The sequence below is a fragment of the Diadema antillarum genome, unplaced genomic scaffold (genome assembly GCF_040938485.1).
Source record: "Diadema antillarum isolate AM-2024a unplaced genomic scaffold, OU_Dant_1.0 seq00000376_RagTag, whole genome shotgun sequence".
In the NCBI taxonomy this organism is placed as follows: domain Eukaryota; kingdom Metazoa; phylum Echinodermata; class Echinoidea; order Diadematoida; family Diadematidae; genus Diadema; species Diadema antillarum.
The window spans coordinates 260,239-282,107 of NW_027271375.1; the positions used below are offsets into that span (position 1 = coordinate 260,239).

The window sequence follows — 21,869 nt, forward strand, 5'->3', positions numbered from 1 at the left end:
TCAGACGGAAATGTCTTTGTCTGTGACGCTTTTGAACGGGGTGACCCCAGTAAACAGGGATTCACTCTCTTCGCTGCTGCTCAAAGAGTCTGCACAGAGTGTCTGGCCTGGCGCAAAGAGCGTCTGGCCCGGCACAAAGGCAGAGTTGCGTTTCCACATTGATGCATCACTGTCACCTGTGAGGTCGCTGACCGTGCCGAAATCAGAGCAAGCTGATGGCGGGTTTGCCGAAGTGTCGGTCGCCGTTGACAGTGTCGCAGCAAATGTTCTCGCACCCGCCAGAGTTTTGCCTGTTGATCTCCACAGGGGGCTCCTCTCCGGCGAGACGGGCACCGTCTCTCCGAGCCAGTCGAAGGTATTGGGGCTGGTCGATCCTCCGGAGGATTTATCTCGTCCCGTAAGAGGCCTCCTGGGAGGAGGTTTCCTCTTCGACATTCCGCTGTCTGCCAGAAAGATGTCGTCCAGGAACGACATGTTCTGCTCCTTCCGAAGTGGCGTTGAGTCTGGCATTTCAGAAGCTTGTTTTCCATCAGCAGTTCGGGTTTTATCTGATTCTGGATTCTCACCACTGTGTCGAAATTGCAGCATTGTTTGTGGATCTTTGCCCTCACTTTCTTTGGCAATATGATGATTTCCTGATAGGGTTCCTGAGCTCAACTCCTTTGTACTATGAGGCGAATTCTTACACACATTAGTTTTCCTCCTAGCAGCATTTACTTCCCGGTCACGATCAACATCATCTTGAGTCTCATCATCGAATAATTCCTGGTATACTTCATGGCAAACCTTGCCCCGGGAAGCCTGCTTACGTTTTCTTGTCTTTGCACTTGCCAGTTTGGCCCCAGCCTTCTTTTGTCTTTTGTTGCTCCATGTGCCACCCCCGACATCATCCTCACTGCTGGTGAGAACATCGTTGTCATGGTAACTCCTCCTTCCTCGCTGTTCATCATCGGAATATGAGTCATACACCAAACCCCTGGATGGCTTCCTCTCTCGTCGAGATGCTTGCCTTCTTCCTCTCCCTCTCCCTCTCCCTCCTCCTCCCGCTTCCCTCCCTCTCCTCTGAGCTCTTCCCTTCTCCTTCCCCACATCGCATTCCGATCTTTTCCTTGGTCGTTCCTCTCTCCTACCATCTTCCTTCTTCTTCCCCTTCTTCTTGCTCTCTGCCTGACTGACCTCCCTCTTCAAAGTGGGTGGCAAGGTGATGAACTCGTCAAAGTCAATGCTGTGCTTTTTCCTGTAGTAAGTGAGCAGCAACTTAAGACACTCCTCCTCCGAACACTCCATTATATGTCTTGCCAGGGATGTCATGCTGCCAAAGTCTAGTAGTTCTGACATGTCCCAAAACTGATCCCTGTTAAGAGATGCCAAAAACAACAACAAAAAAGTCAAGAAAAGATTGAGAAGTGTAAACCTCCATTATTTGACATATCTGACAAACTAATTTGCATGTGAGTTCTGCTTTTTAGAGCAGACATTTTTACCAGCCAATTTTTCACTCGTCAAGGACGAGTCCTGAGTATACTTCGGCAGGTATCTATGGGAAATGCATGTCATAGCAAAATCAGCACGTCCTCAACGGGTTAAAGTGAGAAACTTTGACATTATTCTATTCACATTCATGCAGTTCATAAGAACAAATTCTCTGGGATGCTACAATAAAGTCTTATACAGCGGTACGGCCTAATATTGCCGCGCAATCTTACCTCCTTGTGGCAGTTGGTGTCTGTCCAATCAGCAGACTGGAATCCCCTACCCGATAAACCGAGGAATCAGACCTTGTCCTGGTCCTAACAGAACTCTGCTCTCTCTTCAGTCTGGGTGCTGTCTCTCTAGTTGATTTTTGGCTTTCTGAACTCTCCTGCACAGGGTATGAATGCCAAAACATGAAACTTGACATGATGCATACTGTACATTTTGTGACGGGCAGTTGGAGGGACAGATACGATTCTGACCGCTGATGCCATGATAAGAATTAAATCACATGTTCCAGACAATGAAGTACTGTAAAACCAGAATTCCTTTTTGCAAATTTCACAAGCAGCCAAATTTTGTGAAAGTAAAATGCATGCAAAAGTTCTTGTATACACAATGCATGGCAAGCCAGTGACAATTTGCAAAGGTTTCATGCTGCGATAAAGGCAGCCAGCTCCAATTCCCAAAAGTTTTATAGAGTGAACATTTCTTTTATTACTGATACCCAGGCGACTGGTTGTAGCTTGCTTGACTGCTGGTTTTCATGGATAGTCATTTCTGGTGCCACTTCCGGGTTTCATCAGTTTAAGCGCAATTATTTTTTTCTTTTGTTTAAAAAAACAAAAACAAAGGAGGGAGCACATCCGGTGTGCCCCCTCTGTATCCGCCACTGTTCAATGTCCATCATGTCAAATACCAACAGTTCCAAAGCCAACCGGAAGAAAAATCCAAATTTCACTCACCATCTCAAGAGTGGGGACCTGGCAGAAGGCCGGCTGCTGGGAGAACTGACCTTCCTCGTAGACGTGCTGCTCGGCCACTCGGCTGACGTGGTCCTCCACTCTACTGGCTCCTATCACCTTCTGGTTGGAATGCACGTAGGTCACCCCACACTTTTCTGGCCAATTTTGGGGGCAGAGAAGAGAGAAGGAAAGATGGTACATAACAATGAGTGTGGATGTGGGGAAGAATGATGAAAAAGAACAGAAACAAAAGGATATGGGGAAAATAAAGAGATAATTCTAATTGTGTTATTGGGACAGGGATTTCGATATTTTATCTTATACAAGGGAAGATACACGTACCAAGTGATGGGAAATGAGATAGAGAGATAGATAGAAAGATAGACAAATACAAGATGAAGGAGATAGAAAGGAAGAGATGGAAATATCTGCACAATTTCATGGTTAAGTTACTGCTGGTATGTTTGAGATACAGTAAATAAAAGAGACATAGAATATACACATATCTATCTTCAAGCCAAAGTGCTGTTCGACTAAGCCACTAGAAAGATATATTGTAAAACTCTGCTCTACAATTGCAATTACATAAAGGGAAAAAAATGTACTGAGCATTTGCTAACTTTGGATAGCAGAATTGCCAATCAGACCACACCGCCTTTACTTTTTTCTTGAACTATGTGGTCTGATCCAAGGTTTTATAATAGTCCGTAACTTAATATACCCAACAGTTAACTTGTTACAGGACTTTGCAGAAGTCTTCACACACTACAACCATTTACTCTTTTGACAGAGGAGCTCAGTAGATGAGACGAAATTTGAAGATTCCCAGTTTAAAGCCCACTGACAGCTGCAGTACTGACCCTATGCAAGGCAATCTTATCCCATTATCCAGTCCTTCGGGGAGGAGGGGGTCAGTGCTTTTCAGCATTCCATTCAACAAAGGTCATTTAATTATCCATTTCACAAAATTCACAAAATTTTGCATGGTTGAAGAATAAGGTCTCCCACCATCACTCTATCATTCTGAGGAAAGGTCTGAATAACCTACCTTCTTCTTCTTCTTCCAGGTAGAGTGCAGCTTCAAGTTTTGAAGATAATCGCACTGTGAAATGTGTGTGAGTGTGTGAACCCTCACACTCTACCTCTACAATAAACATGTACCAGCTTATGGATGGAATCCAATATTCAGGGTTGCAAAAGGTAAACATGAACTTTAATTTTGTAGTTTTTTACTATCATGCTAAATTTGAGTTCTTCATTAATATCTATAAATGGTCTATTATGCAGTTTGACAAAAGCACATTGATAAAGCAGACAATTTTAAATGCCACTCACTAAAGACGTCATCTGCAGTCCTTAAACTCCCCGGAGCACTGTCTTCCGTTTCCATGGCAACGGGCAAATCTCCATGTCCATTTTCCTCTCCTTCATCACTGTTTCTTTCTCTGTGATGTGACTCCTTTGGTGGTTGTCGCTGTCTTCTCGAGTTGCTACTATCTTGTCTATTTGACACTTCTTTCAGCCCTTGACCTTTGACCTTCTGAATGGGTAGTCCATTCCTCCCTAAAATGGCTTTTCCACGGTTTAGTCTTCTTAATTCCTGTTGCCATTCATTCTTATCACTCTTCTTCTCCTCATCCTTCTCTTCTATCTCCTCCTCCTCCTGCTCATTATCATCAAAGTCATCAATGCGTTCATCTTCAGCTTCATCATCATCATCTGCCAATGATAACGAAGAGCATGGCACAGAAGATGCAAGATGAATGATAGGGACTTGAAATCATTCTGCAACAGTAGAGTGCAAACTAATTCTCTTTATGACTTTCAATCCTGAATATATCTTTCTTGAAAACAGTTTGAGGGAGTCTAGAACCAAAACATATGTCAAGTTAAATGAAAGTATGTTAACAATAGAACATAGATGTGAACACTGTGCACTGAACAACACTCATCACATAATACTACAGATATGACAGCTACCACTGGTACCTTTGAACAATGTCTGCACATGTACTCTATTGATTTATCAAAAGATTTCATTGTTCTAGAAATATTCAGTGATTCAGATATCGCTCTTTCTAATAGACACCTAGGAAGTCACCAGTGGACATGCTACATGTACTTTGAATTAGCTTTGTTTTTGGTGATGACAAATATCATTACTATTTATTCTTAGGCATTCTCTTTGAAAGATTAACTTGTCTACTAAAAAATGGTTCATGGCTGAAGGTGTATGAGATGTCTCACCATTGCCATGTATCTCTTTTGTGCCCCATCTCTCATCAGCATCATCGTCACAGATCACATCCAGCTCAGAGCCCATTCCATGGATGTCGTCATCACTACCAGTGTCATCTTTGACGTCCTCTTCATCTCGCAACAACTAAGATGAGAGAGGAAATAATGAGAAAATCATCATCACCATCTTCACCATGATTATCCATACCACCTCATCTTCACCACCACCATCATCATCATCATCATCACCATCGTCATCATCATCATCACCATCTTAATTCTCAACACCATCATCATCACATCATCTTCACCATCACCATCACCATCACCATCACCATCATCACCATCATCATCATCATCATCATCATCATCACCATCAATGTCATCATCTTAATCAACATCATCATTATCATCGTTACTAACTTCATCATCTTCATTGTCACCATCATCATCACATCTTCATCATCCTTGCCATTCCATAATCAATGTTCATCATCACCATCACCATCACTATCAACATCATCTTTATTGTCACCATCACCATCTTCATCATTACTGTTATCACTGTTGCCATCGTCAATACCATCATCATCACTGTCATATTCCGGCAGAAACATCCAGTTGGAACGTCTGGCAGAAAGTCAATTCATACCTCATCACATGCTCCGTCCTCCGCTTTCTTGATATCTGCCTGTGGCTTGTACTTCGCCATTGATAAACCCATCTCCGTCTTCTCTTCCCTCTACAGAAATATACATAATCACCAGTGACAGTGGTTTGTGAATACTGCATGGTTATGACAAATCAGTGGACATATAACAAGAGTCGCACATTCATATCCTCACAGCAAAGGTCTCCAACATAAAATCATCAGACATTTCAAGTCGTGAATAAGAGCCCATACATGTTGGTTCAATTTTTGCTTTCCTCTGTCTGACTAACTCGCGTGTGCGTTTGTGACAATATAATGTGTAGATAGGCATAAATGTAAGTGTGTTTGTGACATTACAAGTCCTACAACCACAAGTTGATTCATCGATCGGATAAAAGATATGAAAGAAGACCTCTTTAAAATTCAGACTGGACTTTGCATTTTTTTTTCTTAAAATTAGACAGACACTTAAAAAAACTTAAATCACTGGGATTGGAACTCGTTGCAATATGACAACACAGAGAAACACAAACAAACAAACATTCCATCATTGACAACAACACACACAAAAAAAACAACATAGTTATTACAGGAGAAACTCTGGAGCGGTATCGGTTAAATTTTTTTCCCACCTGAATCACGCTCTCAGTGAGGCACACATTATCCGTCCTCAGCTTGAAGAGGTTCTGGAGGCCAAAGATCTCACCCTGCTGCTCCTTGTCACCGGCCACTGCCGTGAAGTACCGCTTGGCATTCTCTGTCGTCATGGCAACGCTGGCAAGTTGCTGAGAGGGGGAGATATGGTGGGAAGATGCTGATATATTAGGACACAAAAGGGCTTCTTGGCTTCTTGAGGATGGATGGGTGTCAAAATAAGTGGCTGAGTGATTGGTGATGACAATGGAACAGACTATTGAGGGATTGTTGTACAAAGTTTCCAGTAATTTTCAATTCTCGGTATCACCAATGCGCAGAAAACTTTAGTGCATGCTGAAGAGCCCTGTCACAGATGCACTGTGGGATTCCTTGGTGCCATTTTCGCTTCCGGATATCTCACGCGTGACACAGTTCCTATATGATTCGATGGATTTATTTGTCTGTTTTTCCGTTGTTACTCCTTTTTTCTTGGCTAGAATTCAGCTTTAAAGGAGCTGAAAGTTTTTAAAGTTTACTGATTTGCGGTCAATAGAGTCATGGTTCACTATGGCAAAGCTTCAATGCGCTGGTCACATGATGGAAACAGGGGCGGCGCAGCCGTGGGGGCCGTGGGGGCTTGGGCCCCCACACTATTTGTGCACCATACAAAGGAATACATAAGGTGTCATCACTTTGGGCCCCCACACTTTTTACAACCCGGAAGTACGTAAGAGGCGCTACAATGGGAGGGGAGAGAATGAGCTGAGGACCTTTTTTTTTTCTTTTTTGCTTGTCAGCTGAAGAAACCCGGAAGTGGACGGGGAGAGATGAGCTGAGGACCTTTTTTTTTTTTTTTGTTGCTTGTCAGCTGAAGAAACCCGGAAGTGGACGGGGACGGGGAGAGATGAGCCGAGGACCTTTTTTTTTTTTGCTTGTTAGCTCATGAAACCCGGAAGTGGGCCCCCACACTTTTGAAAACAGTGCGCCGGCCCTGGGAAAGTGAAGAAATCTTCAACAAAAAATACCCCTGGATAAAGACAGAACGAGCCAAAACGGGGGCAAGTTTGTCCAATGAGCCATTCCACGATGCATCTAAAACCTTGCTCTGCACACGGCACCTACATGTAGGTATTGGCGATACACAGAATTGAAGGGTAACTCAAGGATGCTGTTATATCTTACTGACTGATATATACCTGTTTGTAGACCTGCCTGAGGTACATATTCTCCTCGATGGACCCACGGGACACCAGCCGGTAGACTCGGACATCCCGGTGCTGACCGATGCGATAGGCCCTGTCCTGGGCCTGCAGGTCGTGGGTCGGGTTCCAGTTGGGGTCGAAGATGATGACCACATTGGCACCGGTCAAGTTCAGGCCCAGACCGCCTGCCCTGTGTGGCAAGACAGGGGGTCATATGCCAAATACAAGATAATCATGTAAGGACTCTGTTTTGCTTGAAGTTTCGAGACTACGGAAGGCATGGTGAAAAGATGGCCAAACCCATCAACTCTGTGCCGTGAAAGTTTGCAATCCTCATAACACACAATTGTCACTTGCCTCATCCTGAATTGAGGCAAAAAATACATTAAATTTTTGTAACTCTAAAACGTTCAAGAAGAAAGTATTCAATAACCTTCTGTAACAAGGAATGTACAGTGTATTTCCTAATGAGGCTCTGTCAAGGCTCTTGAAACAATTTTTTCTCCTTCAAACACCCCCAAAATTCATTGATGAAGTTACAGAAGAGATTATCATGGCAACAGCCTCTTCCACAACCGTGCAACCATCAAATGGATGCTACATGAATTGACAATGTCATAAAATATGGGAGAAGTAATTTCACCCTAAACTTTCTCCAATCCCCAGCAATTTCACCTACCCAAAACCGCTTCCCATGATGCATGTATTCTAAAGTTCACTTTGTGGAGACAAGGTCTAAGACACAACTTGACCCCTACACTCCTTAAAGCTTTCTGCTCATTAACATGGCTGCCTACCCTACATGAACTCACTTTGTCGAGATGAGGAAGAGGAAGATGTCTGGAGTCCGGTTAAATTCCCGGACATACTTCTGCCTGTCCTGGGCCGGCGTTTTACCGTCCAGCCTGCGATAGGTGTAGTGTGTCGTCTTCAAGTACATCTCCAGAACATCTAGGAGCTTTGGTCAGAGAAAGGCACGGATAATGATTGTGAAGTCAGGTGTTATAATTCACACAAATTTTCATATTTCCTTAACCTGTTGAGGACAAGTCCCAAGTATACTCGGGCAAGGGTCTATGGGAAATGCGTGTTGCAGCAAAATCAGCCCGTCCTCAGTGGGTTAAATTATTATTTCACGTAAACTTTTAATGGCTTTTTAAACTGGAAAACTTTGATGAAGTCATTCTTTTCCATTTCCAAAGTCATCCTCAAGTGATGCATTTCCATAAACACCATCCAATCTTTCAGTTGAAATGTATCAAAACACATGGGAATGAGAGTAGAAATATTTGTTCATCATTTATATAAAAAAACAAACTGTCAAGTTTTACATCAGCAACAAATTTTGTCTGTGAAAATTTCACAGAGCACGGCCTCAACTGCTGACAGATAAAGGCCAAAAACATTGGTACAATCTGGATGATGGCATAAATTGTTACCATAAAAGGAAATAAACAAACTCTAATACTGCTCAATGTTTTCAACAAAGACATCACCTCCAGTGCAATATGCAAGACTAATGTCAAAAGTGTCACTAAGAAGCAGAGATGAACCTTTTAAATTGACATTACTTAGTGATTAGCACATTGTTTTGGAGGACACTAGTTCTCTAACTCATAAAAATGTCTGTGAAAATCACTTTACCCTTGTGTAGCTGGAGAAGATGAGGACTTTGCTGTCTTCTTTCTTGAAAAGAACTAGGAGTTTGTCGAGAACCTACAAAGAAAAAATCGTGTGTACAAGAAATAATTGCAAACTCACATTGCCACTTGGATGTTTTACAGCAAAAGACAAGCCAAATGCAAATTTTTGCACATTTTGATTTAGAAACTACGATTCTCTTGAGAGGCAAAATTCGAAACTAAAGAATGAGGTATCAAAACTTTCATTTAGTTGGAGGTGTGAGCACCCATGCATATAAAACCCTTTTTGATATCCCAAATTTTAAGTCATCTACCATCCAAGTTTGGTCACAAACGGACATAGGGAGCAAAAGTTTTGAGCCATAATCAAAACGTGCCGTAAAAACTAACAGTGGGCCCTAAAAGTTTGTTTACCCATGTCTGTGAGTTTTGACCTTGTGGTGACCTTCAACTCCCCAAGGGACATCTACCATCCAAGTTTGGTCACAAACGGACATATACATCAATAGTTATGAGCCATAATCGAAATGCGCCGTAAAAACTTAACATTGGGCCTTTAAGTTCATTGACCCCTGCCTGTGACCTTTGACCTTGAGGTGACCTTCATGTTTGGTAAAATGTGTAACTTTGCATAACCACTCTTCCCTGCAAGTTTGATTGAAATTGAAGTCCTCAGTAGAGAGTTATTCAAGTTTTTGTAGCGTTACGGACGGACAGACGCCACAGGCGATCCCTCGACAAAAATGCAATGTCACAGCCATTCGTCGCCATGGAAACTGGTTCTAAACAACCTCACCTGGCCCAAGTGTTTATGCTTGCATCTGGTTCATACCCAAGCTATAACAAAAGACTGTGACATCAGCACTTCAATACTTCATAAGCTCTGATCATGATGAGGGTTTCTTTCTTTACGGGGGGTGGGGGGCCACAGGACCTTACAAATGTGTATCTCATTGTACGTGTACATCTTCCAAGTTATTACACAGATATGTTTATATAGCACCAGATTATCACATGCATTATGTTGAAATACCTGCATTTTGCCACATAGAGATTTATCCGAGAGCGTTGCAAAGCGCTCCTCCCGGCTCTTCTCCACAAACTGCCGCTGCCTGGCGAACGCGATCTCACAGTAGCGCTCGGCCTTGACGCGCTGCTTCTTCGACATGGCTCTGTCAGGGGTGAGGAGGGCCGCGTGATTGGACACCTTGATCAGCAGACTCATGAGGCCAAAGGTCAGGGACTTGATCCCTTCCCCTTCATCATTTTTCTGCAGGGAAACAAGGATCAATACTTTCCCTGCAGTCAAGTGACTCTATCCATGGTTGCATTTTAATCCAAAGTCTTTTGAAATTTGTTTAAAATTACCAAACTTCACATTTTCACAAATATTGTGCATTCCACATCAGTAAGGTAGGACTTTAACCTTGAACTGCTTACCACGAGAAGCGACATGTGGCTACTGGCAAGAGACTACTATCCTTAATACCTGCTGTCTCATCCAGGTCCTTCATATCACAAATTTGCCATGATTGCAAACTACAATCCCAGAACACATTCTATCATATATGTTGCTCATACAAAAGGTGGCACATTTTACAAAGTTTATAGACATTTGACCCGACAACTATTCAATTCATTCAAACTTTACAGAGTTTAACTATATACTGTCACATACGCAATAGCTCTCTGAGATAATAGGAAAACTTTCTAGGGCTATGATGAAATTGTAACAAAGAACTGATTGATTCCTTCAGAAGCATTTGGACTGCAGAGGCGTAGTTGACTAACTGAGAGGTGTAATCAAATCACCTTATAGCAACAGCGCCCTCTCTTGGCGTTCTTGCCACAGTCGCATGGGTCCTTCTGTTTCAGGACCAACTCCATGTCGGATGAATCAGTGAGGGCTCGGTAGACTTCGATCTGGAAGGGGCTCAGATTGCAGAATACCACATGTTCATCTGCAAAAGATGGAAATACAAACATTAATAGCAATAGAATCCAGATAGGACTAAAACAACTCAAAACATGATTCTTGCAGGATCTTTCATATGTGACCCGCTACAACAAAAAGGTCCTAAAGTCGCGCACGGTCAAAGCCGTGAAAATCGAGTTTGAAGTCAGAGCATTAAAATTGGTCAAAACTTACGATTTTCTGATTTTGATATATTATTGGAGTCTAACATGTCTTCTATCATCTGTCGAAATTTTGAAGCAAAATGATCAAAGGAAAGATAAAAAATAGCGTTTTTCTGAGCCATGTTTTTTGGCGTTTCAATGAAGCAGAAACTAGTTCGAAAATTTGGATTGAGCGCCACAGATAGGTTCCGCCCCTAACAACGACCAGAGTGATCTCATTGGTCAGTTTGCTGCTTGCTGCTAACCGAAGCGTGAAGCTCGCACACTGCCCAGTCGACTGGTGCGTGCGGGTGGGGTGCGCTATGCTCAGTCGCTTCTCACATCCTGGTCACTGATTGGTTGGTGAGGAGACCACCGACGCTGATGTGCTTGAATGAACTCTTCGGGGGTTGCTAGGGCTTACCTTCTATTGTCCAGAGGTGAAAACTGACTTGCGTGTCACTTGATCGCGATTGCGTCGCAAGGAAGGCTTTCAGGGCGCTTTTCTCGAAACAGTGATTTTCCAGATGTCTCGACATGCTCTCTTTTAAACATCGATATCTCCGCAGCCGATTATTTTCATAAAATGTGTTATGTATCAATTTAAAGCAGAAAGATTAGGGGATTAAATCATACAATTTTCAAATAATCGACCTCGCCCGACTTTAGGATCATTTTGTTGTAGCGGGTCACATATACAGCAGGTGAGTGCTCCTGAAATAAGCCTAAAGAATGAAACCAATGGAAAAAAAAAAAATTTTTTCAAAATTGTATATTTCCTTCATGTCTAAAAAAAAAACTCCCATAATATATCACACAGCACATACCGAGATATGATTATGGTCTAAACTAACAATACCATGCTTGAGTAAACACTTTCGCCAATTAATTCTACAACTCATTTCTGTTGTTGTCAATGATGTTTAGCAGAAATTGTGCGATTTCCACTAACCAGCAGCCTTGTCGTAAAATGCTGTCGAGAAAAGTGGAAAAAAATATTAGATGATGTCGTATAAGATGGTAGGCTAACTCATATCTTTCTCACCTTTGGTTGGTAGTTGATGAGAGATGAGAGCCTTGGTCCGTCTTATCATCCACTTCCCTCGCAAACTGGCAAACTTCTTGGCCACTGTTGACATCAAGATGAAATGTGATGCATTGCCAGTTTGGCGCACAGATTTTTGAGTGAAGAGAGTATATAGGTATTTTTTTTTCAATCAAACTATAAAGGACATATCAACTACAATTAATATCACCCATCAACTACCAGGTAAAGTAAATATTTCTGGTACTGAAGCTGAAGATTAATATTGTGATGCACAACATTCCTAACTAAGTCAGCTGGACTCTAGTTCTGTCATTATTTATCTGAGGTTATTGACACAGATGTCATCAATGAGATATATAATCTGTGGATTTATTGGTCTCAAGACCAGTGTTAGTTTCGTGGTCATGGCTCACGGTAGTGGCAGATAGTTTCAGAACAAGATGCTGATGGAATGGCTTCTGACAGTTATGGATCAAAACCTCCACACAAAAATACATCGATGACAGGAAAATGATATTATGGTTGATTTAATCACTGAACAAAGAGTAGAGTTTTGAGACGTTTCTCGAAAACCAAAATGAAATAAACACACCAAGATTTTATTGTCATTAATTTATCAGTTTTGTCATCGACTTACGAACCAAAATGGTTGTGTCATGAGACTACAGGTATAACCTTTTCGAGCACGAGCCAGTTCCCGCTTGTTGGCGTTGTATTTCTGTCCCATGGTGATCACCTGTTCGTATTCCAGACGGAAGTCTTTCCAGCCTCCTAGGCAACCAGGGTTGGCCCTAATGGGTAAATCACCCCAGGGATTGCAGAGCATGCTTTAATCAATTAAATCCTTACAAAAACAGAATCTAATTCATATTTATACGAGATAAAGTAACATCATTATGCATCTTTATGTAAGTATATACCTGGAGAAGACAACTGCTGTCAATGGAGTCTTGTTAGTTTTCTCCTTTTTTTTTTGGGGGGGGGGGGGGGGGGGGGGGTGGGGGAAAGGGGTGATGACAGAGTGCAAGTATATCAGGCAATAATGATTGATGGAATACAAGCTGTCTACATAGATTGTTGTTGTGACTGTTATAAATGGTTGTTTCCACAGCAGATATATACTTCCGTACCAGTACCTTCTCCATCTTGTTCACAAGCAAATAGTATTCTACAGACATCACATGGAAGTGCCGGATACCATATATACTGAAATCCCATGCAGGACTAACACACAGAAAGGATAATAACCAATAATTACTCTGTATTTGAGTGATGCCCCCCCCCCCCCCCCACCCAAGCAACATTTTCTTCAGCCGAGCACCCACCAGTCCAGCACACACCACAGCTCCGCCATCTTGTTTTGGAGGGCGGTCCCTGTCAGTCCGTATCGTCTGCTCGTGTTGATCTCCTTCAGGGCTTTGGTGATGAGAGCTCCCGGTTCCTGGAAGACAACACTCTGTATACTGTACCATCCTGCCATTTATTCTCTATCTGCAAGGTTTAACTACCAGTTTTTAAAGGTACGTGTACATCATTTGCAATACATTGCAGAGGATAATGGATAACGAAAACACGATAATATGGTTTTATTTACCCAGGGTAGGTTGATATTACACTAATTATTTGATCCACACACTGACTCCATAAAAGTAATAATAATAATAATAATAATAATAATAATAATAATAATAATAATAATAATAATAATAATAATAATACTAATAATAATAATAATAATAATAATAATAATAATAATAATAATAATAATAATAATAATAATAATGATAATATTAATAATGATAATAATAATAATAATAATAACGATAACAACAATAATAATAATAACAATAATAATAATAATGATAATAATAATAATAATAATAATAATAATAATAATAATAATAATAACAACAACAACAACAACAACACTACTACTACTACTACTACTACTACTACTACTACTACTACTACTCATAATAATGATAATAATAATAACGATAATGATAATAATAATAATAATAATAAACAATACCTTAATCTTGTGAACCTCATCAACAAAGACAGCATCCCAAGGGATTGTCAGTAGATCCTCCTGAAAGAGGAGACAGAATCAGGAAAAACATAGATATCACTGAAAATATGTTGACTTGCTCTCTGAAACTCTGTGTGTGTGAAGTCTGGGTATAAAAATATAACTCTTCCTGGACATCATTGATTCCAAATATTTATGCTCGTAGGGGTGGTTCCACTTTAGGAGAGAATTAAGACTTATGACAGAAAATATCAGCATTGAAGGGACTTGTACTGAAGAGTTGAGTGAAATCACATAAAAATCATCATCACATATAACAGGACCACTTTGATGTCAAATTAGGGAAAAGGCACCATCCGATCCCCCTCCCCACCCCATCCCCCCCCCCACCCCCCCCCCCCCCCAAAAAAAAGCAAAGATATTATTCCAAGATGAGAGTGACACAAATGACACAAATATAATTTAGGAAAATTCAGAAGGAAATCAGTCATATATCAAAGGCAATAATACCCATTTCAACCTTTGATTTTATATCCAAGATCTAATTTGTTTCATCTCAATAAAAGATGACTGTATTTGGACATTATACCTTTGGTATGACTTGTGTGAAGAAATGAGAGAAAGAAAAAATCTTCTCTCAAGGCAAGATGGCATATAAGCAATAATATATAAAGCATTCAAGAAGTTTTCCACAAGAATCATCAAAGTCACGTGATCCAGACTACACACATGGGATGCCCACAGGACACAATCTGAGATGGTATACTGATTGGTACAGGCAAGACTTACTATGTAGAGTCGGTAGGTTTCGTAAGTGGTGATTACGGCATCGAGGCGCCCTTGCTTGGCCTTTCTCAGTGTGTCATCTCTCTCTTTGCCATGGTAACGCCTGTTGATCAACAAAATCTATCAAATTAGCATGATTAAAAAACTTACATTAAGGAATAAAATCTGTTGTCCAATTCACAATACTAATCATCATATTATTCTATTCATTTCATTTATTAAGTTTCCACACAAATCATCCATCCATGACAACGTAAAGTAATATATGAATTCAGTATTATCATAATATCATAAGCATTTGCTAGCAGAGCAAGTAAAACATAATAACTGCAAAACATGAATAACATCTATATCAGCACATAAATCAAAGCATACTACAATATTCACCTAAGGCTGAGTATAAGAGCATATAAGAGAATATACCGATTCAAAGCGACTAGTATCAAATTTGCCATATCGGCAAATCAAACTCATTCTTGAAGTGCAGTTAAAGTAAGACATTTCACATGTCTACCTCTATGTCTATATACAGTATACAGGGCTCGACACTAACGGTGGCCCGGTGGCCAGGGGCCACCAAATTTCAAAAAAGGGCAAATTTGGTGGCCCGCCTTGGGTCACCAAATCTTTTTGAAAAGTATGTCAATAAATTCATAACTTTTTGCGCCGGAAATTAGCAGTTAAATTTATTTAAAGGATGATTGAAAAGGACTGAATGAGTGCCTGAGAGTAAGTGTTGCGAGTTTGTTGAGGTTTATTTATGAGTAGATATGTCCACCTTTCAATTCTTACTACAATAAAACTTAAATATTTGACTCATTAAAAAAAAAACAGGACTTTTAATGTTTTTTATTGGGTTTTTTTTGGGCCACCAAATTTTCCTCTTGGGCCACCAAAAATTGGAAATTGATGATTTTGGTGGCCCCATCGGGCCACCAAGAAAAAAAGTTAGTGTGGAGCCCTGCAGTATATATACTCAATGCATGTTCATCAAAGGATAGACTAGCTATAAGGCGATACGTCATCTCAGATAACACCAACAAAGCATCGTGCATGTATTGTATTATCTCAGTAGCTACTCACGCCACGGTGCAGTGTGTCCACGTCTCAAATTCGTCCAGCCAGTTGTAGAGGACCGAGTTGGGGCAGATCACGAGAAATACCCTGAGTCCACCGCGAGACTTTTGAGGTGACTCCTGTAAGATTTGAGATATGATATTAAAGATCATTCTATCAATGCCAGCTATTTCTCCAGGTGTAATGAATATGTTCAGCTTAATTTGGAGAAAGTTACATCAATCTCATTTCCATAAAACCCTCTGTTTGAATAACTTTACACAAATCACAGATCATCTTTGGCAGATCATCTTTGGCACCTTTCCTACCAGCAGCCACACAGTATCCTTTGCACAACTCAACATTTTGCTATATGTACACAAACACATTTGGAAAAGATTAATATGAGTTCTCCTTGAAGAGACTAACTGTAAAACAAGGAATGTTCGCGTACATTTTAATTTGTGCGAATTTTGCAAGAGCCAGGATTCGCAAAATTAAAATGCACGCGAAAGTTCTTGTCTACACTATATGCATTGAATGTTAGAGGCAACTCGCAAAAAATTTCAAGCTGCTAAAAAGGCCGTCAGCTCCAATTCGCGAAAATTTCACGCCACAAAAGTATCATGTTTTACAGCACTACTTCGACAACAACTACACCAACAACAAACCCACTGGTGACGTATATTAAATACACTAACCTTTTGAAGAAATTCTGGTAGTCTTCTCTCGCAGTCCTCTTTCCCCCCAGTTTTGCCAAGCAAAGCACAGATAAAGGCTATCACCTGAAATTGGACACAAAATGCATCCTATCAGATTATCAGAGTAGCTATTTGACCCCTATGCATTGCTTACTAGAAAGATCTGATACAGCAATAGGGCATATAATTAAGTAATACCCATACATAAAAAGAGTCTAGTGATGAGAATCGTAAAGAATGCTTGCATTTTAATAGACATACTTGGTGATACACATGAGGTGGTCCGCGACTTTGACTGAGACAAGAATAATTCACTTACAAGATAAAAACAGTGCAAATGTACCATCAGGGCAATACTCATGAAGACAGAAACACAATAAAAACAAAATCTCCTTGAAAGAAAATGATTTACGAAAGGAATAAATCACTCTTCATGTTAATTGTAATACTCTGTATCTTACAGACAGTAATCATATAGCTGCTTTGGCACAGTGGATAAGACACTGGACTGGCGTCAATCTGAAGTCTTTGGTTCGAGTCCCCTGGCTGCAGTGGTTGGGCCCCTGGGCAAGGTACTTTAATTTTAATTGCCTTGTCCTTCACAGAGGGGACTTATGGCCAACAGTTCTGTGATTTCTTGCTTAAAAGCATTCAGTTCTGGCCTAGCAACAATGTAAAGCAAATCATAATACAATTCAGGTGAACTGCATGAAATTGAGCAAGAGCTGGCATACCTGCACTGTCTTGCCAAGTCCCATGTCATCACCCAAGATGGCCCCTGTGTCTTCCTTGTAGTGATCATACAGAAACTGGATTCCTTCCCTCTGATAGTCTCGCAAGTATCTGTTGATTGTCCCAGGGACCTGAGGATTGAAAAGAACGAAAAGCTATGATTGGTTAGAAAGGCATAAATAACTCAGATAATTGTAATCTAGGTAGAAAAGTCCCTGGACCAAATTGCAATTTATATACATGGTGCTCAAATTTGATATATCACTATGAGCTTATTAGAAAAAAAAAAAAAAGCATTATCAAAACTTAAATTTTTTGAACGACTAAATGATGAATACACTGAAAATCTCTCACGGAACTGGAAGAACAAATCCAGGCTGTACTTCAACACTTTAATGCACATATTTGCTCTATGGTACCGCTACTGTTTCCTAAATGCATAAAAACTTGAGAAGGTACATGTGCACATTATGGGCTTGAGAGCAGAATCTAATCATAGCCATAGTAGTAGGAGAGCTGCAGTTATGAAATCAATTTGAAAATGCATTCATTGTTGGAGGAGTGGGGAACATTTCAAATAGCAATCAGAATGTATTCTATTATTTCTAAGATTAAAAATCTGAGCAAAGTTACTCTGTAAACAAAGGTCATTCACTCAGGAATGTGTGTAAAACAATAATGACTATTACGTTGGCCAAATAAAAATTATGCCATTTACACTTTTGAATCTGAATTTCAGGTAGCCTGTACATACTTTTACAGTCTCCATCATAACTCATACATTTACTAATGTATATGCAGTTCATTTTTTTTTTTACAATATGTTCTGGCTCTGCTCGAAAGTGAATAGTTTTTGATCAAGGCGGCATATCTTTACATACTATGTACTCAAACTAAACTGAAGCACATTAACAGTGTTGATAATACCGCACACAGCTAGAAGGCTAAAGGCTAAAGGCTAAACAAAGGTCATTCACTCAGGAATGTGTGTAAAACAATAATGACTATTACATTGGCCAAATAAAAATTATGCCATTTACACTTTTGAATCTGAATTTCAGGTAGCCTGTACATACTTTTACAGTCTCCATCATAACTCATACATTTACTAATGTATATGCAGTTCATTTTTTTTTTTACAATATGTTCTGGCTCTGCTCGAAAGTGAATAGTTTTTGATCAAGGCGGCATATCTTTACATACTATGTACTCAAACTAAACTGAAGCACATTAACAGTGTTGATAATACCGCACACAGCTAGAAGGCTAAAGTGAGCAAATCTCGGGGGGGGGGGGGGGGGGGGGGGGGGGGGGGGGTTCTCTAGTCATTAGAGACTTTGGCTTATTAATTTCATTTGATTATCTAGTCTACTTATTCACTTTTCAGCTTTCGCACTGTCACTGTGAGTATTTGAATAATTGAGGTCAGATTATGTACATTTTTCAGAGATATTAGGGATCGTTTCTCTACTACTTTGGCTGATCATGACGGCCTTCAAAATCTTTGAGGTATTGTACACAGAGAAGGATGAAAGAGAGTTTTCCCAATGCCCCCATGACAGCACGATATGCAAAGACTGCATGTGGCAAATCATGAATGCTTGAAAACTGAAGGTCATATTGTGTAAATTCATTACAGATATGAGGACCGTTTCTGTACCTGGACAACCGTGCCTTCGCTTGCGGCCGACAGAATAAGCGGATCCTTGGAGCCCGCATCAGATTTTCCGGGAAAGAATGGCTTCTCCATGTCACTGGAGCTAAATCCTGAGGAAAAATGGGGATTTAAGTAGGCATGAACTCCAAGATGTCTCAAGGACAGACATGGCATTGTCACCATAACAAATGCATCAATCACACTCCAACCCCTAACCCTTTACAAGTCCTATATAAAAAAGAAAGAAAAAGTAAATCTATGATCAGTAAGATCAAACGAAGCTTAAAACGATGGTATAGTATTGGTTTAGGGGAAAATTGGGCTCTCAACTTTTTGTGAGATATCTAGAAACTACTTTAATATGAAATAGTACAGAGCATACCATTTTAAGAGAAAATCAAAGTTTATTTTATGAAAATCAGTTTTGGAATGGCTGAGACATCTAAAACAAAGTAAAACAAAGTCATTGTAATAAAAGGTGGGTCCCACCATTTACTAGGATAACTCTGTTTTGGATATCTTGGTCATTTCAAAACCAATTTTCATCATATACAAGTATGTAAACATTGAATTCCTCTTGGAATTAAATGTTCTTTCACATTTCATAAGTTTTTCATCATCTCACCAAAAATTGTTAGAAACCTAAAGTTAGGTCTTGATCAAACTGTACAATTCCTTTAAATGCATGTCATCTAAACATTTCACTGACAAACAACTTTTACTACGACCTCTTTCTCAATGAGATCAGCATAATGATAATGTTTACCACACATCTTGGACATTTCCTCACCTTCATCCAAATCTTGGTACTCGTTTGCGGAGATTGGAGAGCTTCTCGTGGCTGGTGAGCTAGACTCACAGGATGATTGGATATGTTTGGTTTTCCTAGGTATCAGAAAAGGCAGCAAAGCACAAAGTTTTATATAAAACAATAGGATTATACGGAAGTATAAAGACACCAAACATACACATTAAAAGCCAGTTTGCAACCGCTGATTCATCGGGTCTTTCACAACATAGTGGTACTGTTCAACTGTACTCAAAACTGTCACTACACACTCATTAAAGATTCAAGCTAGTATTCTGCATGAAATGCTTAAGTGTTCTTTTATTATGCGAGGAAAGTGAAAATATGTTGAATTTTCTTTGTTTTCTTTATATCGTTGTACACATATGACATCCACAGGATGTAGTAGTCTTCTCATCCAGCAGTGACTGAGCAAAAACTTTAAAAATTCATAACTTTTTAACAGGTTGTCCAATTTTCCTCAAACCCTCATTGATGTGTTCTACTAATATTGCTGCATTCACTCAATCCACATGTCTATGAAGGTGGACTTGTCCTTTAAAAGACAAGTTCACCTTCATAGACATGAGGGTTGAGTGAATGCAGCAATATTAGTAGAACACATCAATGAGAGTTTGAGGAAAATCAGATAATCCGTTCAAAAGTTATGAATTTTTGAAGTTTCTGCTCAGTCACGGCTGGATGAGAAGACTACTATAGCTTGTGATGCCATATGAGTACAACTATATAAAGAAAATATAAAGAAAATTCAAGATATTCTCACTTTTCTCACATAATAAAAGAACCCTCGACTTCTCTCTTTCAGAAGTCAGGGGGAATAATATTACCCCTAACATAAGTCAGTAACAAGTCGAGGAAATGTGCACTTTATTCAAAAAGTCAAGTTTTGTGAAATTCTCTTTTCATTTTCCTTACATAGTTGTACGCATGTGACATCATACACTGTAGTAGTCATCTCCTCCAGCAGTGATTGTACAGATATTTTAAAAATTCATAACTTTTGAACGGATCGTCGGATTTTCCCCAAACTTTCACTGATGTGTTCTACTAACATTGTTGCCTTCACTCAATCCACATGTATATGAAGGTGAACTTGTCCTTTAAGGCAAAGATTTAGCAGTGCTCAACCAAGCTAAAATGTGTATACACATTGTAAGTACTTAAGGCAGACTCATGCCCATTAACAAGCTTAAATACTCATTAAATTAAGAATATGTACACCACAAGATTTATCATTTGATTTTTCTTAATTTTATTTCTTCCTTTGAAAGTACAATACCTGTTGTTTTCTTCCAAAGAATTTTTCACTGTTTTCTTGATCTTTCCACCAATAGCGACAGGTCCCTTGAGCCTTTTCCTGTTTGCCGCAACCCTTGACCCCTTCTTTGACCCAGGGTCAATAATCTCCTTTCTTTTTGGTGTAGGTCGTGGATCATCATAGATGTCTGCATATTCTGCTCTGTTTGAAAATAGTAGGAAGATTTTCTTTACCAATCAACCATTCTGCTTGTCATTGCAACAACTGGATAAATAGTAATTTATTTCATTTTTCTTAATCCTTAGAAAAAAAGACTCATTGCATTTGCTTTGAAGACATGGCTTTCTCTCACACATTCAGCCACTGTTGTGCAATATTTAACAGTTTGACCTGTAAATGACTTGTTGAAACATCAGTGTTGATTAAATTTGATGAAATACTGTACAAGTGGATATTTTTGCATGAGTTTGTTTCAAGCCGGGTAAGATGAGTTTCACATGTTTTTAATTCCATGGAATCAAGACATGAACTACTCCAAAGTGTAGCTAGCAAAGACATTTGTGTACATTTATTTTTCACGCTGATTTCTGGTTGCGTGAAGTGGGCAAAAATGTCAACACTGCAAATATTTCCACTTTTACAGTATAGAAACTCAAATCAGTAACAGATCATTTCATTTTCATCCATTCAAAACTATATGTTTTTCAGGACAAAGATTTTGTTTTTCCATATTCGGGGTGAAAAATATCAAGAAAATGTGCATTCTATATTCATCAGGAATTGTAGCTATACTTCTGTGAAATATGTTCTTTAAAAGGTTAAGCGTATTTATAAACGTATTTATAAGCTTAACACACACACACA

General features: G+C 39.7%; 1 protein-coding gene across 1 annotated transcript; it reads right to left on the bottom strand.

Moving 5' to 3' along the window:
* Positions 1 to 18,962, bottom strand: LOC139731498 (uncharacterized). Its single transcript, XM_071642381.1, has 21 exons — positions 18,943 to 18,962; positions 17,285 to 17,413; positions 16,551 to 16,634; positions 15,877 to 15,989; positions 14,797 to 14,896; positions 14,008 to 14,067; positions 13,301 to 13,416; positions 12,651 to 12,766; positions 11,973 to 12,056; positions 10,622 to 10,770; positions 9,843 to 10,079; positions 8,811 to 8,882; positions 7,979 to 8,124; positions 7,161 to 7,356; positions 5,961 to 6,113; positions 5,329 to 5,418; positions 4,686 to 4,821; positions 3,774 to 4,157; positions 2,435 to 2,593; positions 1,707 to 1,824; positions 1 to 1,354 (listed from the first exon to the last, which is right to left on the bottom strand). The coding sequence occupies exons 2-21, from the start codon at positions 17,306 to 17,308 to the stop codon at positions 1 to 3; spliced, it is 3,891 nt and encodes a 1,296-aa protein (XP_071498482.1). The 5' UTR covers positions 17,309 to 17,413; positions 18,943 to 18,962.
* Positions 18,963 to 21,869: the final 2,907 nt, after the last annotated feature.

Excerpts from the sequence above, each read along its gene's own strand:
- LOC139731498 (XM_071642381.1), bottom strand. The coding sequence starts at position 17,308 with ATGGGACTTGGCAAGACAGTGCAG. Across the intron at positions 13,417-14,007 it reads ATGAGGTTCACAAGATTAAG|GAACCGGGAGCTCTCATCAC; the intron begins GTATTGTTTATT and ends GTTGTCTTCCAG. Across the intron at positions 10,771-11,972 it reads TCATCAACTACCAACCAAAG|ATGAACATGTGGTATTCTGC; the intron begins GTGAGAAAGATA and ends CATCTTTTGCAG.